We start from the raw sequence: 19241 nt of genomic DNA, 5'->3' as shown, positions 1-19241 counted from the left end.
GACAAGCCAGAACCATAGCTGTCAACTTTCCCTTTTTTTAAGGGGAATTCCCTTATTCCGAATAGGATTCCTCGCAAGAAAAGGGAAAAGACAGCTATGGCCGGAACATGTGCAGAGGAGAGAGAGCAAGATGATAAAGGGTCTGGAAAGCAAGCCTTATGAGTGCTTGAAGAAGCAGTATATGTTTAGCCTGGAAAAGAAGAGACGGAGGGGAGATATGACAGCCATCTCCCAATATCAGGTATCCCCCAAATTCGTCTCTCCAGATGCTTTCAGACTACAATTCCCATCATCCCTGACCACTGGTCCTGTTAGCTAGGGATGATGGGAGTTGTAGTCCAAAAACATGGCCGAGTTTGAGGGTGTGCCTGCCCTATATAGAAAGAACCGTCACAGGGAAAGCTTGTTTTCTCCTGTTCCGACAATGGAAGACGGTGGAGGTTTTTAAGCAGAGATTGGATGGCCATCCTGCGCGGATGCTTTAGCTGAGATTCCTGCCTTGCAAAGGGGGGGGGGGTCAGGCTAGATGACCCTCGAGGTCCTTTCCAACTCTGCAGTTCTGTTCCTCTTCTTCAAAGCACTGCATCAGAAAGGCTTTTTCCTTCCTTCCAGCGCCAGCAATTGATCCCAAAGCGCTTGCCTCCCCTCCCGAGAGGAGAGTTCCGTGAACTGCAACCGGGAACCGGAAGAGAGAGGCGACGTCGGGCTCCCTTTCGCGAGGGCGTCTCTACCTCTTTGTCGCAACTGGGGCCTGGTTTCTGGCGGTTGGGCGGAGGCGGCTGCTGCAGCTGACGAGGCCCGTCGAGAGCGAGGTAGGGGCGAAGGAGCCGGGGCTGGGGTGAGGCAGCGCCGGCCTTCTCGGTGGGCCGCAGGCGGGGGCGAAGGAAGGAAGCGGTGCTTTGTTGCCCGGCCCTTGAGCGCCGGTGGCCGTGAGGGGAAGGCGGGGAAGAATTGCCACAGAATTGCTCCTCCAGCTTGGGGGGGGGGGCGCAAGCAGAGCCGCCGCTGCGGAAGGAGGTCTTGTGGGGGTGGGGTGTCCCGTGTCGTCGCTACAGGTGGCGCGTTCGGGGCGTGGCCCAACCCTGGCCCCGCCCCCTTTTAAAGTTTGCAGCGGCGCGCGGGAATTAAACAGGTGAAGGGCCGGATTTAGGTTTGATGAGGCCCTGAGCTGCTGAAGGTAATGAGGCCCTTTATATGTCCAGCTGTCCTTTGTCAACAACAAATGGTCGCTGTTTTTTGTGTCAAATATATGCTATATGGTCATTTATGGACCTAATAGGTTTCTAAAGCCATTTGTACATATCAAAAGGCTAGCAGGCGGGGCTCATTATTTACATCATAGGAGCCTTTTGTTGTTGTTTAGTCGTGTCCGACTCTTTGTGACCCCAAGGACCAGAGCACGCCAGGCACTTCTGTCTTCCACTGCCTCCCGCAGTTTGGTCAAACTTCATGGTCCAACCATCTCGTCCTCTGTCGTCCCCTTCTCCTTGTGATCTTTCCCAACATCAGGGTCTTTTCCAGGGAGTCTTCTCTTCTCATGAGGTGGCCAAAGTATTGGAGCCTCAGCTTCAGGATTTGTCCTTCCAGTGAGCACTCAGGGCTGATTTCCTTCGGAATGGAGAGGTTTGATCTTCTTGCAGTCCATGGGACTCTCAAGAGTCTCCTCCAGCACCATAATTCAAAAGCATCAATTCTTCAGTGATCAGCCTTCTCTATGGTCCATCTCTCACTTCCATACATCACTACTGGGAAAACTACGCAACACAAAACACTGTTGCTTTATGTAGGTCATAGCTGTCAACTTTTCCCTTTTCTTGTGAGGAATCCTATTCAGAATAAGGGAATTTCCCTTAAAAAAGGGAAATGTTGACCACTATGGTGTAGGTTTTATTTTATTTGTTTTTTGTCTTATATTTTGGAAATGTACATCCAGTTTTGTTTTGTTTTTAAAATTGGGGGGGGCAAGAGAGTGGGCCCCTAAGCTTTAGCTTGTTTAGCTTCTACAGGAGAAGCAGGGATAAATTCGCCTTGCAGCTGTAAAAAAAACCCTGAGGCTTATCACAGAATGTTGTTTTGCTTATCACAATTCTAGTCCGACCCCCTTGCTATGCAGGCCTAGGTGCCAACTTGTGGGGCTGAGGTCCCTTCGCCCACACCACCCCTCACTGCAGTAAAATATTTGAGGGGGTTAATGCCCCCCTCCCCACAAAGTTGATGGGCATTGCCATTCAAATGGTGTGTCATGTGATTGATTATTCAGGGCAGCCCTGTCCCGTCCCCTCCCCATATTATATTCAAGTTGGTAATACTTAAGGGTCACTTTCTCTCTCTTTCATCTCCTTTGCCATTACTGTTGCCTTTGAAAAGGCAAATTATATATTTAATATATCTTATTTTGTGCAAGAGCAAGTCTGCACAAATGAAGATGGTTGTTAAAAAAAAGACAGTAAATGTGCTTTCAGCAACAACTAACTGGTGGGAAAAGGGCAGACTGCATCCTTTCCTTTGGACTGATGTAACAAAATGAAAGTAGGGGTTTGTGGCAATAGATGGTACTCAGCCAAATGTCACGTCTAAAAAAACCTAGTGATGTGAGGTGAGAATATTCTCCAGAGAGTATTCTCGAGAATGAGAATTTTCTCAAGAATATTCTCTGCTAGAAAATTGTCTGGAGAATATTCTCCACAAACTGTAAATTCTAATGTAAGAAGCAGTTTTACAACCCACATTTAAAAGATCTAGTAAATAATAAGTCAAGCTGTGATATTGCCAGTGTAAGTAATGAATAATGATTTTTTTGATCCAGTTACATTACTGGGCATTGTGTCATTCACCATTGGCAGTTCTGCAATGTGAGCTACAGAAAACTTTTTTTTTTTTAGTTTTAAAAATGCTATTTATTTAATTTGATGAACATTTGAATTCATATGTATTTCAACTATACGTAATAGCCTTTTTTCTATTTTGGTGTGACCTTATTCTTAGCAATTAGGTACCCTTGGCCATCTTTTTTTACAGAAAGTAGCTTTAATGCTTTATACACTTAAGTACCTAGGGGCCTATACAATTATGTGTAACAGCATGTGAGGTGGCCTTTATTTAAACAGTTGACGTTTCTATATTTTTATTTAGTGCCAGTAACTGGTTTTTGCAATGCCATTCAATGGTACAAGGCGCCATTTACCAGAGATTGACATATTGAAATATATTGTCAAAAAATGATAACATATTTAATGTTAGGTAAAGGGACCCCTGACCATTAGGTCCAGTCGTGGATGACTCTGGGGTTGCGGCGCTCAAATGGTTTCTTTTTTATATGTATGCATATAGTTTTGTTTCTCAAGCTGTGTTTTAGTCACCAAAACAGTTATTAAGTGTTAGAGCTATCAGAACACAAGATAGCCTATTATTGAATGTACTTGTATTAAACCTTAACATGCCAATTGTATTTTTTGACTTGTCCTATAACATGTACATGTTCTAATGGAAGAATAAAATATGATTTAACTACTGAGTTTCTTTATACCAAACCTTAACATGACAATTACTGGTGCCCTCACCTTAGAATGCATTAAAATGAATATTCTCCTATTTTAAATGAAAATTCTCTAATCTCATTAATCGAGAATAGTCTCCAAAAGATTATTCTCGAGAATTTAACATTACTAAAAAAACAACAACACATTGTGCTTCCACACAGAGTAACATGCAATTTTATATTGGATTTTCTTCCCTTATCAGATTATCTATGGAACAGGAAAATTCAAATTTTGTGCAGGGTGGAGTGTACGTTGCCACCTGGATGAGGAGAATATAATGTAGATACCACTAAAATAAAATATAGACATAAGCAGCTTCAAGTCCTCATTAAAGTAAGCACTCAGTCTGAGCTCAGCGCATGTGCAGATTACTAAACTCACTGTTTTCAGAAGCAGAATAATTACATGAGTAAACAGCGTATAATTATTCAACATGAGATCTATATAGAGGCAGTTTGGTGTGTCATCCTACACACACACACACACACACACACAAACCCCTTAGCGCCTTACTTGGAAAGCAATGGATTTCAGACTCCCTACCATTGTTAGACCCTTTTCCACACTCATTTGTCTAGTGAGGGACTTCAGCGCTTTGTAGAGAGTGTCTAGAGACAAGCCTGGGTTCAGACAATATGCTAAACCAAACCATGTCTTCACTTGTAGCAGTGCAGGAATTTGGGAGGAGTGCAATGGCCTTGATTTCCTCTCTCGGAACACTCACATATTTGTGCTAATATGTTGTTTAGATTAGTATAATATGTATCTCTGATTAGTAGATTATATTTTGCTAGAAATTCTGCACTTGGAGAAATGTAAAATAACATTACATTTCTATGTGTATTGTCCTCAGTTTAAAACTTGCTGGGGAATACTGAGCTCTGCTTGGTAAGACTCTTCTGTTCTATTACAGGTTTGTACTGGACCACAAAATATGTGATTAGAACGAATGTTAACAACCTTGTGAGTAGACCACATACCTACTGAAGACGGGACTTGATACTTTCTTAATAAGTGAGTATTTAAGATACTATCTTTACTACTTGATCACTTCAGTATCTCAATCTGTAATTCTAGTTTGCAGCAAACTTGAGACTGAGCTCTGAAGGGAGAAAAGTTCATCTTCAGCAGGGTGAGCCTGTAAGCATCTAGAAATTAGGACAGTTGTTTTGCAAAGATGTGATGAAGCCAGAGTTGGGCTTCTTCAGATTTTGGCTGGGAATTAGGCCAGAAAGCCTGACTGGCTTTGAATGAGCACCCCCAGTTGTGTAGCTCATTAGAGTTCTTAACAGTGGGCTCAGTCATACTGTAGTTTAAAGTGGATAGTAAGCTTTCTGTACCTCCATTAATTCTCCGTTGCCAGCATGACATTCTCCTCTAAAACACTCCCTTCCCAGACTTCCTCCCCCCTCCAGATGTTCTCATACCTTCTACTTTTCAGAGTATCCCTGGTATGAGAAAATCTGGATTGAGGAAGCGGAAAGTGTGGGAAGGCGATAATTTGGAGGAGAATGTCATCTGGACAATGGAGAATCTGTGAAAGTACAGGAAGCTTACCATCCACATTAAATGACAGCATGGGTGAGCCCAACATCACAGACTGGAAATGAAAGCAGCTTTATGTGCTTAGTTTTTGTTCTTCCAGATATAATGGAAGCAGCTGCTACTCTAGAAGGCACTGGTGATCTCTTACGAATTCTGTCTAGTCCCTTTCGTGAAAACTGTTTTGTTTTCAAAGGAGGCTGAATAGACCACAAACCATTTCTATAGATGAATAGCACTTACAGAATAAATATGTTCATTTGACATTTATTTATTTCATAAAATTTATACACTGCTTGATTTGGGGGAAATCCCTCAAAGAAGTTTATCACAAATTATGCAGTAATAGCATCCTTTAGAACTGTACTTTTCACGTCTTTCATTTCAGGGTTTGTTTTCTGTATTTGTAGAAGGGTTTGGATAAACACTTTTTGTAATGTATCAAGGTATAAAATGCAAAGCAACATGATGCTGGAAACACAGTCAGTTGGAACAATTTCAACTACCATCACTCTGTATTAAATTCAGGCTTTCCATTGCCAAGCTGGTTTTATTGTATAGAGAATTTAACTTTCAGCTGTTGCAGGACATTGATCTTCAGTCAGTGGGTCAGAACCTCCAAGGGGGTGGCAGCTGTTTTTTGTTTGTTTGTTGTTGTTTTTTAAAAACAGCATTGTATAGAAGAAGGAATTTTAGATGGTGAAGTATTTCTTATCTCCCTGCCTGATAAGCTGTGCCAACCTCCTTTACACCTGGTTGGTCCTGATAGAAAAGCAGAAACCTGGATGTGTGTGTTGAAAAGTTGAAAGTAGACCCCATTTTTCAGGTTCAGTTAAGGATCATAGGCAGGAGTCTGCAGCTTTTGACTGGCCTTGCTCAGAGCCTGTTTTCTTAGAAACAAGCAGGGAGAATGTAGGCTTCAGCTGCTGCTTGACTGTGTTTCTCTGAATGCACCCCCCCCCCTTATCATTTAGGAAATACAGTGGTACCTCGGGTTAAGTACTTAATTCGTTCCGGAGGTCCGTTCTTAACCTGAAACTGTTCTTAACCTGAAGCACCACTTTAGCTAATGGGCCCTCCTGCTCCCGCTGCGCCACCGGAGCACGATTTCTGTTCTCATCCTGAAGCAAAGTTCTTAACCCGAGGTACGATTTCTGGGTTACAAGAGTCTGTAACCTGAAGCGTATGTAACCTGAAGCGTGTGTAACCTGAAGCGTGTGTAACCCGAGGTACCACTGCAGAGACAGATGTGTGAGGGCTTCAGCCGCTGCTTGGTAGCAAGACTCACAGCTCCTCTGCTGGGCAACAGCTGTAGAGCCTGCCCACCTCACCTTGCCCCTCTCTCCTGTGTGATACAGAGGCAGGAGTGCACTGAGTGGTGATGCTCAGGACGCTGCCAAGAAGTCCCTATAGCAGGAAAGGGTGGTGGGCTTGCTGGCTTGGCCTGGGGCGTGGGGAGCATGGCCAGCTTTTCTCCCAGAAATAGAATAGAATTGTGGAAATAGAATTGCCACAAAGCTACCAGGTCAACTCCCACCCATCTCTGCAGCTTCCAAATTGGGTGGAAACTTGTTGTCACTCAACATGGTCGCCAGAGGGCAGTGCCACACTGCAGTTGTTGAAGTCTAGTCATAAGACTAGATTGGGGCATCATAACTATGTGGAATAACTGCTAAAATCCCAATGTTTGTGAAACAGCTATTTTAAAAAATGAAAAAAAGATTGTTGCCATTGTAAACTTGAAAAGTAAGCATAAAAGAGCAAGGGGTGGGAAGACCCAATTTATAGAATATTAAAAAACAAACACCAACTCTTCACTATATTTGCTTAGAAGAAATAAGCCCAGTTAATTTCAAAGGAACTTGGTTTCATACAAGAGTGCTTAGGATCAGAGTCTTTGGTACAGTCAGAATGATCCAAATATTTATTCAGAATTACTGTGTAAAATATACTGGGATTCTGTTTGGAAAATACTGAGTCTTGAGTATCCAAATCCATATTTCCCTTTCCATAATCCAATTTTTAAGCCTCAAGAAAAATACTTAGATAGTAGAACAACACATTAGCAGTGGAATTAACACATTAAACAGATTCAGTTGTTCACTTGATTCTTATTCTGGTTGTTCCACAGCTTCAACCTGTATTTTCCACTTCGGGTTGTGTTTTACTGCTTTTCCTTTACTGATACCCAGTTCAGGATACTTGGTGGCCATGGATGTGGTCCACCAAACACTATTGTTACATAACTTCCATGAATTCCAACATATTTTTATTCATTTATGAGATTCTGTACCTGTCCTTTGTTATAAGGTCCCAGGGTAGGTTACAACAACAGACTGTACAATTGTAGAACTCCCTTTGAAAAGGAATGGAGGTTGCATAGCATACATCTTTAATAGTTTGCTTTTGTTTCTCTGTCTCTACATTGGGCATTTGATGCACATGAGTTGAATGAAATCTTTGTGTAAATGAAATGTACAGTAGAGATGGTACCATTTAAAGTAAGTCTGAGGGGGCTGATGTATTCATGGAGGATGGTATTTTAAGCTAAAACACACCACCACTGCTTATGTGCTGAAGTTCAAATGTAAATAAGGAACGGATAAATGAGAAATGAAATCGCATTAAGAGAGGTTTTATTTATAGCCCGTATAAGAATGTCTCATCTGCATCACTGTCTCTTATCTGAAGACTGCATAATGTATATCCATGTACCCTTCTTCAGTTGGAGAAAACTAGGCTTTTCAAATTTATAATCATTAGCAATATTTGTATATCACCCAGTCATCAATGATCTCTGGGAAGTGAACAGTAAAATATTAAAACATGAAGCAAAAACAGAATAAAAGTTACCACAAAAACTGAAATAGGTAAAATCCGCAATACCCAAGCTATTTAATATGGCAGAGTGAAAAGCAGCAACAAATTTTAAAATTAAAATGCCTGGGAAAATAAAAAGTTGCCAGAAGGGGCATAATATGGGAGCTGGGCAAGCCTCTTTCCTTCCCTCCTGATCACCCTTTATATTCTGAAATTAAGCTGCAGAGGTCAGGGAGATCTCTTCTTAGTAAGGATTTACCAACTGTCTGACATTCATCATAGTGACCTGAACCAACCCTCAGAAGTGAGAGAGTTACTAATCCTTGTAGGGGAGGAAAAGGAGGAAAAGTGTTCTCTGTTCAGAGTGAAATATGAAGCACTATGGATGAAATTCAGTGTTGTGCTATTCTGAACGTTCTGTCTGCATAAGCACTGCAGCTTGCCGGGGGGTTCTCCCAATTCCCCCCAAGAGCCAGTTTTGAGGGGAGTGGGGATGGACTTCCTTGCATAAGCAGAAATCCTTATTCAGGGCTTCCGCTGAGGTGACATATAAGTTGAATCCTGCACTATACAGTACAGTAGTTTGGATCTGACTTCCATGTGACAGTTTTTCTCATTCAGGAAAATAATTGCTTGCTTGAAGTGTTAGCATTGTTTTCACCAGCATAGTCTCACCGTTGGTTTCATTTCATTTCATTTTCAACTACAGGCTTGCTGCATTCCCCAGAAACAGACATGTCCTATGTGTTTGTAAACGATTCTTCACAGACAAATGTGCCTCTGCTGCAGGCTTGCATTGATGGAGATTTTAACTATTCCAAGAGGCTCTTGGAGAGTGGCTTTGACCCAAACATTCGCGACAGCCGTGGCAGAACAGGCCTCCACCTAGCAGCAGCCAGAGGAAACGTAGACATCTGTCAGTTGTTGCATAAATTTGGTGCTGATCTGCTGGCCACTGATTATCAAGGTAACACAGCCCTTCACCTGTGTGGGCATGTGGATACCATTCAATTCCTCGTGTCCAACGGGCTCAAAATAGATATTTGGTAAGTATGCTGGAACCCTGTGTCTTGAATTTTTTAAAAAAATAATAATACTTGTTGCTTGATAATCTACTGTAATAGGAAGATTGGGCCACACAAAGGAACATGCGTGGGATTTCAGACATGTCAGTTTATTCTGCAGCCTTGCCGGAGTAGAAATTCAGCATAGTTCTGGGCTAATGAGCTGCACAAAAAACAGAAGCTGCTTCAGAGCTGACACAGGAGAAGCTGGAAAGGTCTTCAGGTCCATCCATTATTATAGCTTATAATGGATCTGCTTTTCCTCCCCAATGACTGTGTAGCACGAGGAACTGTGATTCTCCCACATTATGAGCAGTGTTAGAAACTCTGTGTTAGATCTATAACACAGCTATATAGTGGTTAGATATATAAGCTAGGCACCAAATGGCACCCTAAACCCAGGTTACAGTCGACACAACAGAATGTCTATTCACAAGGGGATTAGACTAGATGACGCTCTGGGTCCCTTCCAAGACTACAATTCTATGATCTCAACTACATTGCTTGACTATTGACTCTTACAACAATTCACTTGTCCCAGTATGCAAGAAGGAGAAACACACATGGTGGAAATGGAAATGGGTATTAACTATAAGACTAAGGCAGAGGCTTATAAACTCTGGTTTGTGAGTTTCATTTGGCTGGCCTGTGGAAAGGCTGCAGCTTAGTCAAATATATGTGTACCCAGCCCTGCTCTTACTTTATCTGATGTGATGATGGAGGACTAAGATGCCCAGCAAGGGGTCCATGATTTGCATGGCAGTGCAGAAACATAGATCATGCAGCTTTTGCTGCGCATGAGTCAACTGGCTTGATGGAGATGTCATTTGCCAACCTGGTGCCCAGATATCTCCATGTAGTCACAATTGGACTAGCGCCAGTAACAAAACGTGCCTGGCACCTGGGGAATTTTGAACGCTGGTTATGAGGATGGTTTCCTCAGTACCACTGCCTCTTCTTGATGGTTGTTGCCACTGTCATAAGCCCCCTACATAGAAGGTAAAAGGACTGTCTGTACTGCATGTTGTGGTGGCACTATGGAAGCAGTATCAGGCAGAGATTATTTCCAGTGCCTTCCATGTGATACTGTCAGATGAGCACTTGTGCACCTGACAAAGGAATAACGTCTATGGTCATAGGTGGTGTTGGTATTCTGATACAGATCCTTAATGTGGAGATGAAGGACGGAGTCATCTCAAAATAACTGGCCTCATTTCACGACTTGCTGGTTTCAGTGCAAAGAAAAAAGTGTTCCCCAGATCTTTTTCATTGCTATGGATAACATTGTTTTCCAGCATTCACCTTACCTGCTCCCAGAGCTTGTGATTCAGTCTTTTCTCTGAAAAACTGCATATTTGCTCTGCCAGGCTCCCAGCATCTGTCAATGCCAGTGCCCGGACAGAAGCACTTAATGTACTGAATAAATAAACACATTTAACAATTGTCCCAGAATGGTTTCTTGTTTGAACTATCTGCTCACATATCCTTATTGTCGGAAAACTGCAGTCAGGCTTAAGTCTGTTGTTTTTATCTTTTTGAGCTATATTTTGACATTTTATCTTATTGACTTGTATTTGGCTAAGAGATCTAGAGACAGCGCAATCTTAGTAAGTTCACCTGTACTTTGCATGAATTCAACAGAAATCATCATAATTAACTTTGGGATAGATCCTCTGATAATGCAACAGGAAGCTCTGAAAAAGAATTGGTGCAAGATATGGTACTGACGTGAGGGACGCGGGTGGCGCTGTGGGTTAAACCACAGAGCCTAGGACTTGCCGATCAGAAGGCTGGCGGTTCAAATCCCCGTGACAGGGTGAGCTCCCATTGCTCGGTCCCTGCTCCTGCCAACCTAGCAGTTTGAAAGCACATCCAAGTGCACGTAGATAAATAGGTACCGATCCGGCAGTAAGGTAAACAGCGTTTCTGTGTGCTGCTCTGGTTCGCCAGAAGCAGCTTAGTCATGCTGGCCACATGACCCGGAAGCTGTACGCTGGCTCCCTCGGCCAATAAAGTGAGATGAGTGCCGCAACCCCAGAGTCGGTCACAACTGGACAACAAAAATGCAAGAGGAAAGATAATGGGCAGAGAAAAATGTGATCAAATGCAATCATGCAGACTTAAAATAAAATAAAATAAACCTGGATCTTGCAATCCCAAACAATCTCTTAACAGTTGTTTAGGAAAAGTTGCTTTCATTTCCCCTTTTCTCCGTCCATTGTCAGTATTAAATTCAAAAGAGTTTTTAATGAATGATAAAATTAAGGAGCTATTTATCTTGTCTACATTGGTGCTCGTTTAGAAAAAAAAACTCAGGTAGTAATAAAAACACTGCAGTAATGGGCTACTTGAAGGCCACTTGAAATGCTTTATCCTTGCATGCTTACACCTCTAAAAATTGCTTTCATATGGCAGTTATAACATTGGGAAATTGCTTTCCACCTGTTTCACCTGTCTAAATTGGAGAGATAGTGTTGATGCTGCATCATCCAGATGACTGCCATGCTGCACCTTTGTGTTATTGGATGGAATCACATGGTAAATGGTTCTGAAATATTACACATCTCCCTCATAATGCAAGGAATGTCCCTAAAAATTGTGATATAGAAGTCATAGAATTGTAGCATTGGAAGAGATCCCGGGGGTCATCTAGTCAAACCTCTTGCAATGCAGGAATCTCAACACGCGGTCCCTCATCTAATTTGAAACCATACTTAGCTTTGCAAATGTGGCAACAGTTTTATTGCATCTATCCATGTTTCAAGTAGAAACAGTTCTGTGAGCTCTTTCTCTCTATGCTTAATATAGCAATCACCAAGGTGCTACACCTCTTGTTCTGGCAAAACGAAGAGGTGTAAATAAAGATGTGATCCGGTTGCTAGAATCTTTGGAGGAGCAAGAAGTGAAAGGATTCAACAGAGGAACTCACTCGAAGCTGGAAACAATGCAGACTGCTGAGAGTGAAAGGTATTGCAATAAAAACCAAATCAGTATTGTTTACTGGTTCAACATAGCTGAATGAGTTCTCATGTTTGGAGCTTGTTCTGCGTATTCAAAAAGGTCAGGGCTTATTGTAAGCGTTTCCATAGAACCTTTACTTTATGTTTGGGCTTTAGTTTCCAAGTTGATCTTTCAGGTTCTTCGAAAGCTGGACTGCCTGTGTCTTATGTGACTCATGAACTTTCGTAGTCAGCCAAAATCACATATGGTTAGTTCTCAATGAGCCTGTACCATCTCGGATCGCCAGAGGAGGCTCACGTGATCTGACTTCTCCATACCAAAAAGCGAAAACCCTAGACATAGAAAACTAGATGTCAGGGAGAAAGGCTCTAGCTTAACTTTCTTTCTGACACATTGGAAAACCACGGGCAGATAGTGATTTTTGTACGGAGGAGCATTCAGTCATGCCCAAACCAGCCTGTAGTGAGTGGCTTCAGCAGTAGAAAATCTCTGAGGGTCGTTTTGTGTTCTATGTGACAGACCTGCTTTCAGTGTGTCCATTGTGTGTCTTTCAATGAACGCTGTGTTACTGGAAGGGGAGATATGCTTGTGTAAACACAGGAAGCCTCAGGCACCTGCGGCAGGTTGCAGTTGTCTGACTGGTGCTACACACTTTCCACAGCCTTTCTGTGGTAGGCAAGGGAGCTCTCACTTCCACCATCCCTTCTGTTTTATGCACTTCCACCATCCCAGCTGCCGGGGGGGGGGTTGAAAATCCTGTCTGCCTTGGAAATGTATGTGCTTCCTATTTAGAGTGAAGCAGCTGGAATATTGATATGTTCAGATTTTCATCCTGAAAATTATTTTCAAGTAGAAACTAGGCTAGACTTTTTAATGCCCGTCCTCCAATCCTTATCAACACATTGGGAAAGGGGAACAAGATCTTTATTCCTTTAGCATATTATGGTTTTTTTCAAGATCATCTTACGCTTTAAGTAAATCAAAACAGTGGTTTTCTTTGCCCGTTCTATAGGAGATGCAGCCCACCTCTTCCATTTAAGAAGTACCTTCAATTCTAATCGAGCTTTCGTTTGCAAATCAGCATTGTGCATCTAATGCATTTAAATGTAATCCATTGCTTCCTTATCCCTTAATTTTTTTTTCATGAAATAACTTGGCAAAGAAAAGTGCCTTATTGAGCTGCAAATATCTAAACAATGTGCTGCCCAGTGTCCCTAGAATTGCTCTACAGTCTTTTAAGTACCATCTTTTTATACAGGACTTTTCATGGCAACAATAGGTATACTTAGGGCTCAAAGGTGCATTTACATTTGCACCCTTTGTGGTTGAATAGGAAAATATAAACAGAAGACTGCAATTAGGGTTTGATTCTTTGCCTTATCTCCTTCCTGCTTTCTTATTTCACCAAATTAATTGTTCCTCTTTCTCGTTCTGTTAGCAGTTGAAGCTTGGATTCCCAACTACTCTCACCCTTTTCCTCTAGTGTGGAGTCTTATTGGAGGCATTTTAACTCTGAGGATGCGTTCTCCTTGTGTACTTAGCCTTAGCCAGACCCGTAACTAACGGCCAACCACTGTGTTGGTAGCAACATCTAACAAAAATGCAGCCTGCTTTTCTTAGCAGCAGAAACAACATCTGGGATTCACGTCACTTCCCAAGTCCTTCCAAAATAGCTGGTATTCCAGCACTTTCTACCATTTTAGCACCGGGAGTTTAATTTGTTGGTAATGGAAAATAACACAGGTGGTTTCTCGGTGAGCCTTTTTCTGTTTTCAAAGAAAGAGGCCTAGTTTGTTTTCAGTAGCCATGTGATCTTTCCACTTAAAATGCAGCATACCTTTATTTAACCTCTATAGTGGTTGTAGATTAACAGGTTGAGTCTTAATTAGTAAGCATTCCTGTTGCGTGTTAGAGGAGTTGATAACAAGGGTGAAATGGCTTGGATTCTGCAGTAGCAAACACACCAAGGTTCTTTCCAGGGAAGTAAATGTTTAAAAACAAAAGTAGGGAATTGTATTACAAATATCAGGTGCTTTCTGTCTGTTTCTCCTCTCCCTGAGATCCTGCACATGTGTTCTGCCATGGAGCAGTCGTGTAGACTGCATAGTGACAGGAGCAGGCCTAGTCCCCTCACTCCATGACCCTTTACCAAATTTTTAGAAAAGTGTGTGCATTTAAGTTTCTAACCTTTTTCCTTTCAGAAGTGTAAAGAAAAACCCACACTCTACCCAGTTACTTGGCAAGCACCTTCCCACCTTCTGGCCAGTGGATAGCCAAATATTCTCATTCAACTTTCTTTAAAATTCAGGAGGTGTAATTAATACCTTTTTTGTGTATCTTTTATGGCTGATTGCAACCACTATTCCTCCTCCCCTGCTGTTCCTTGGGACCATCTTTAGTGGTGATCCCAGCCACTCAGAAATCAGGTCACTGAATGTGATGAGGTTGCAATGCCCTCTCAAACTCCTCCCCCCGCCCCCATCCACTTGAGATGGCCAAAGATTACTGGGGCCCACTCTTCACAAAATGGTGGCACATGGAGGCAGAGTTTGTCATACTCAGCTGGCGATTATTCATAATGATTTTACTGCCATCTAATCTATCTTTGGAAATTTCTTTGCCACATCATTTTCCTTGTGACAAGGAGTTCCATAACTCAGCTTTCCTCAAATTAAGTACAGGCATTTGCTGTGCAGGCATTGTGACTCAGACTCCACATTTTAGGCAGAATGTGTAGACCTAGAGCATCTAAGTGGAGAAAGCTTTTTCTTTTATATGTTTTTCTTCCCACACCATCGCATGCTTCGTTGCCCATCTCTTGAAATATCTACTCCCATTCTCTCCACTTGTACATTATTCCCACCCCCAGTTTTTTTTCATCCCTCCTCATTGGTCCTGTTACATTCACTTCTTTCTCTTGCAGTGATGTCCCTCAGTTTAATTGCTGAGAGTCTCTTCACACAACCAGTGTTTACGACATTTGGTACAGGGCTGCATCTGTGAAGGGAATATAAAAGATGTTTCCTTTTAACATGCAGCAGGTCTGTGTCAAAGACCAAGGCTCCTTGTGCAGTGTATTGTGTAATAGCATATATTTTGTAAAAACGGTGGTTATGCACTTTTGGTTAAACCATAAACAGAATTCACTCGGTGTGGGTTTTTTGGTGGGAAATACCACTGTAACACTCTTGTAGTTTTGGCAAACGCAGCCAACCAAAGTGTGAAGCAGCCTGGTCATTTTAATCTGGGCTTTCCACATCCAAAACCCAATCTTAGCTCAGTAAGCCCTTGGCATGTTGCTTGCACAGTTAAGTCAATATTAATGTTCTGTGGTTTGGAGTTTTCGCTTGATGCATTAACCTTAATTCACCTGTGCTCCTTTTATAGCGCAATGGAAAGCCACTCGCTTCTCAACCCCAACCTGCAGCAAGGTGAGGGAGTCCTCTCCAGCTTCCGAACCACCTGGCAAGAATTTGTGGAGGACCTTGGCGTCTGGAGGGTGCTGCTTTTGTTGGTGGTCATTGCTTTGCTCTCTCTGGGGATTGCATACTATGTCAGTGGAGTTCTTCCTTTTGTAGAAAACCAGCCCGAACTCCTGCATTAGAGGCGACGCAGACAGAGAGTGCCCTTTCCATTCTTTTTTTCTTATCAGTCTGTTTTCTTTGGTGCAGGTGGCAGCGGCTGCATGTATTGTTGTCCTTGACATATATACATATGTTCCTTTGTAGAGAACTCCTTTTGAGCAAGGATGCATTCATTTCGACTAAAGGTAATCCTAAATCAGCTTTCACCAGCTTGGCACCCTCCACAACAGTGCTGGCTGAGGCTGATGGGCATTGATGTCCAAAGCAGCTGGAGGGCACCAGGGTACCATTCACACCATGCGCTGAATGCACATGGCGTCCCCTATAGAACCCTGGGAACTGGGTTAAAGGTGCTGGAAATTGTAGCTCTGAGGGAGACAAATTATACTTCCCATGATTCTTTGGGGGAGCCATTGACTGTGATGGTGGTGTAAGTGTGCTTTAAATGTATGGTGTGGATGCATTAAAGGTTACCGAAGGCTGCCTTAAGCTACCTCTTAATGAGTCTTGGCTTTGAGTAAAATGTCCTTACTAGCAGTCTCTACTGATAACATACAAAGGTATTAAATGCCCCTGAACAGCATGACAAATTGGATAGGATGATGGATATCGGAGCAAGTCATCACTATTTTATTGGACCACATCTATCCTTGTGGGTACTTAATAGTGTTAACTTTCCACCAGAAATATGCATAGCATAATACTGCAAGGGCACTTCTTTCATCTAAGGGTGCTTTTTTGTAAAGTAGGTTCACTTCATAACATCATTTCCTTACATTCTATTTGAAATGTTGTCAGTCTTTCTGTTTATTGGTTCAAGGCAATCAGCTAGTTTATTTAGAGTGCACAATATTAATATTAATGACATTAACTTGTTTTGTTGGTTGTGGATGAAAACATCTTCTGACTTTAAATATGTTGAGTGCGGTTTTTCCCCCCTGTTGGGGAAGCCATTTTCTCTCTCAAAAGCACACAAATAATTTTTAATATGGCATTCATTTGCTGTATAATTCGAAGCATATTTGTGTGTGAGATGTTAGTCTGTTACATTCTTGTTAGGAGCTAGAAAGTAATATTTATCTCATTGAAGTTCCATTAGAAGGCAGGAATGTGAAAAGGTTTATAGTACTTTGTTTTTTCAGATAGTACTTAAAAGCTAATGGGATGCCTTCTCTGCTAACATAATAGAGAGCTAACACAACAGAGAGACACTCAAGTGTTTAAACATTTTAATATATGGGATCACCTGAAAGCTGTCTCAGTACTACAGTTTTGAGGTCCATTTACTAATTTATATGAGATTTCATGAATACACTCTTAGAAAAATTGTGTAACTATTTAGTAAGTAGTGCACATATTTTAAAGGCAATTTGGCAACAGTTTTCTACTAAACAGAATGGGGTGTGTGCTCTTACACACACAATTATAAGAGGGAGAATAATGGCTCATTTCTCTGCTTGGTAAGCTACAATCCATGTAAATCCACATGAGTGAACATAAAATAAACATTTTAAAACTCAGAAATGGAAGGAAATACTTGGTGAGTATATTCAGGGATAAGTGCATTCTCTGTGTTGTTGTTTTCTCTGGCAGAAGTCTAAAGACAGTGGTTCCCCCCGCCCCCTGGCAATGTATAGGCTCTAATCTAAATGTGTTCTTGAAGGATTCTTCAGTTAAAGGTAGCATAAATGGTAAGCGCTCTGCACATGCATGCCAGTTTTGGAATCTTCTTGGTGTGCTGTACCTGATCTGAAAATGATCCAGCCACAGTTAATTGCTTTTAAAGACTCCATCGAGTTTGAAGAGAAAATTCAGCTTGCGTTTAATTCTTTCATGGGAAAACCACTGGATAATTTTTAGATAATATACAACAAATTGGGAAGGTTCCAATACTGGGGTACAAAGTAACTTCTCAGCAGTTAATTTGATGTAGTCATCAGTATTGTTTCACTACAGATTCTCTTTTTATGCTTCTGTAATAAGCTTTAATTGTATTTTAAGCATGATTAGATGCTCTTCATAAATGTGTATAATCCAACTGTTGTGCATGTATATTTTCTGTACTGTTTTAGACCATAATAACCATGCAATCTATGTACTGTCTCTGGATCAGTTCTGCACACTGGATGTTTTGAAGTATGTATTGCAGACACAAATATCTGTAGCGTTCCTAACTCTAATAAATAGGTTATTAGAACATGGTTGTTTTGACTTTTTAATGAGGTTTTATTCTTATGGCTTTATTATGTTAATGCAGTTAGAAATGAATATAGCAGCATCCAATCTGGAGGAATCCATAATGCTTCCAGAGAATGTCCTGAATACAGATGAAATGAGACTGCCTGGCTGACACAGTGGGCAAAAAAGAACTTGGATCAAATATGCCAGGCAAATCCTAGAGAGGCAATGGATTCTTTTAATGCACCAGTTATGATATTTGAGACCCATATGGAAGTACCAGCAGTGTGAGTAGTCCTCCCCCACCCCACCTTATTTTTCAAGCGAGTGCACTAAGCTGCAAGTAATCCACCCATTATAGGGAAGGATGGAAAGATGAGTTTATTTGCTACGGTATAACCCTTTTGACATATAATATGAGGCATGTTTGCCTTGTCACAAATGAGGAGATGGACAGTAAGTTTCCCCCATTATTTGTATCAGACTGATGGACTTCCCTGGGAACCTTTGGCTCTTAAACCCTGAGAATTTTTGGTGTTACTTAAATAGAAGTGCAATTTTCTATGCTTCACAGTTGTAAGATTTGGAAAAGAGAGGTTGCCTTCTCAAGCCCTACCTCCAATCTGTAACTGGCATTGGGTAGTATATACCGTATTTTTCGCTCTATAGGACACACTTTTCCCCCTTCAAAAATGAAGGGGAAATGTGTGTGCGTCCTATGGAGCGAAAGGACGCTCCAGCTGGAGAGGTGACGCGCGGCTATGGCAGGAGCCTCAATAGCTGCGCATCACCTCTCCAGCCGGGAGAGGGTCGCGGGGGGGCTGCTTTAGCCCCGCGCACGCTCTCCAGCCGGGAGAGGGTCGTGGGACTATGGCAGGAACCTCTACAGCCCCGTGTCACCTCTCCAGCCAGGAGAGCGCGCGTGCGGGGCTAAAGCAGCCCCCCGCGACCCTCTCCCGGCTGGAGAGGTGACGCGCAGCTATGGCAGGAGCCTCTCCGCTGCGCCTTTCCGCTGCTCCCTGACCTGCTCTTTGGGGCTGGTCGTGGGCTTCCCCCCGCCAGCCCCAAAGAGCAGGTCGAAAGGAACCTGAAGCCTGGAGAGCGATAGGGGTCAGTGCACACCGACCCCTCTCGCTCTCCAGGCTTCCAAGGTAGCCGCCTGAACACACCTTAAACGGCACCTTGTTTTAGAGCAGGAAAACAAGAGGGGGAAAGTTCTCCCCCTCTTTGTGCAGCGCCTCCTGCCGCTTCACTGAAGGGGCGCTGGACAGAGAGGGGGAGAATTTTTTTTTCTTGTTCTCCCCCCTCTAAAACAAAGTGCGTCCTATTGTCCGGTGCGTCCTATGGTGCGAAAAATACGGTATTTGGCTTAAGTTAATATAGTTAGCCTGAAACTTATGCACATTTAACTTGTGCAAATTCAGCTTTAAGCACCTTGCAGGGGAAAAAGAATGAATTAAAAAGGGGGTGGGCATTCAGGAAGAAAGACTTTGGCAATTTTGACTATATGCAATTTTGGCTTTAGGCACTATCCCCAGAACATAACCGCTGTG

General features: G+C 42.3%; 1 protein-coding gene across 4 annotated transcripts; it reads left to right on the top strand.

Annotated features, from left to right (window-relative positions):
• The first annotated feature begins 419 nt into the window (after nt 1-419).
• On the top strand, nt 420-17707 carry ANKRD46 (ankyrin repeat domain 46). 4 transcript variants are annotated; one of them, XM_082235916.1, is made up of 6 exons: nt 420-812; nt 4453-4553; nt 4981-5120; nt 8611-8947; nt 11774-11932; nt 15314-17707. In XM_082235916.1, the coding sequence occupies exons 3-6, from the start codon at nt 5051-5053 to the stop codon at nt 15528-15530; spliced, it is 783 nt and encodes a 260-aa protein (XP_082092042.1). In that variant the 5' UTR covers nt 420-812; nt 4453-4553; nt 4981-5050; the 3' UTR covers nt 15531-17707. The 4 variants fall into 4 exon arrangements, with proteins under 4 accessions (XP_082092042.1, XP_082092044.1, XP_082092043.1 ...); XM_082235917.1 differs by lacking the exon at nt 420-812 and adding an exon at nt 1056-1177; XM_082235918.1 differs by lacking the exon at nt 4981-5120 and having other exon boundaries at nt 421-812.
• Nucleotides 17708-19241: the final 1534 nt, after the last annotated feature.

This window comes from Podarcis vaucheri, assembly GCF_965113315.1.
Source record: "Podarcis vaucheri genome assembly, chromosome: 8".
NCBI lineage: Eukaryota > Metazoa > Chordata > Lepidosauria > Squamata > Lacertidae > Podarcis > Podarcis vaucheri.
Note: the sequence above shows the minus strand (reverse complement) of the source record. Positions and strands in the feature narration are given on the sequence as shown.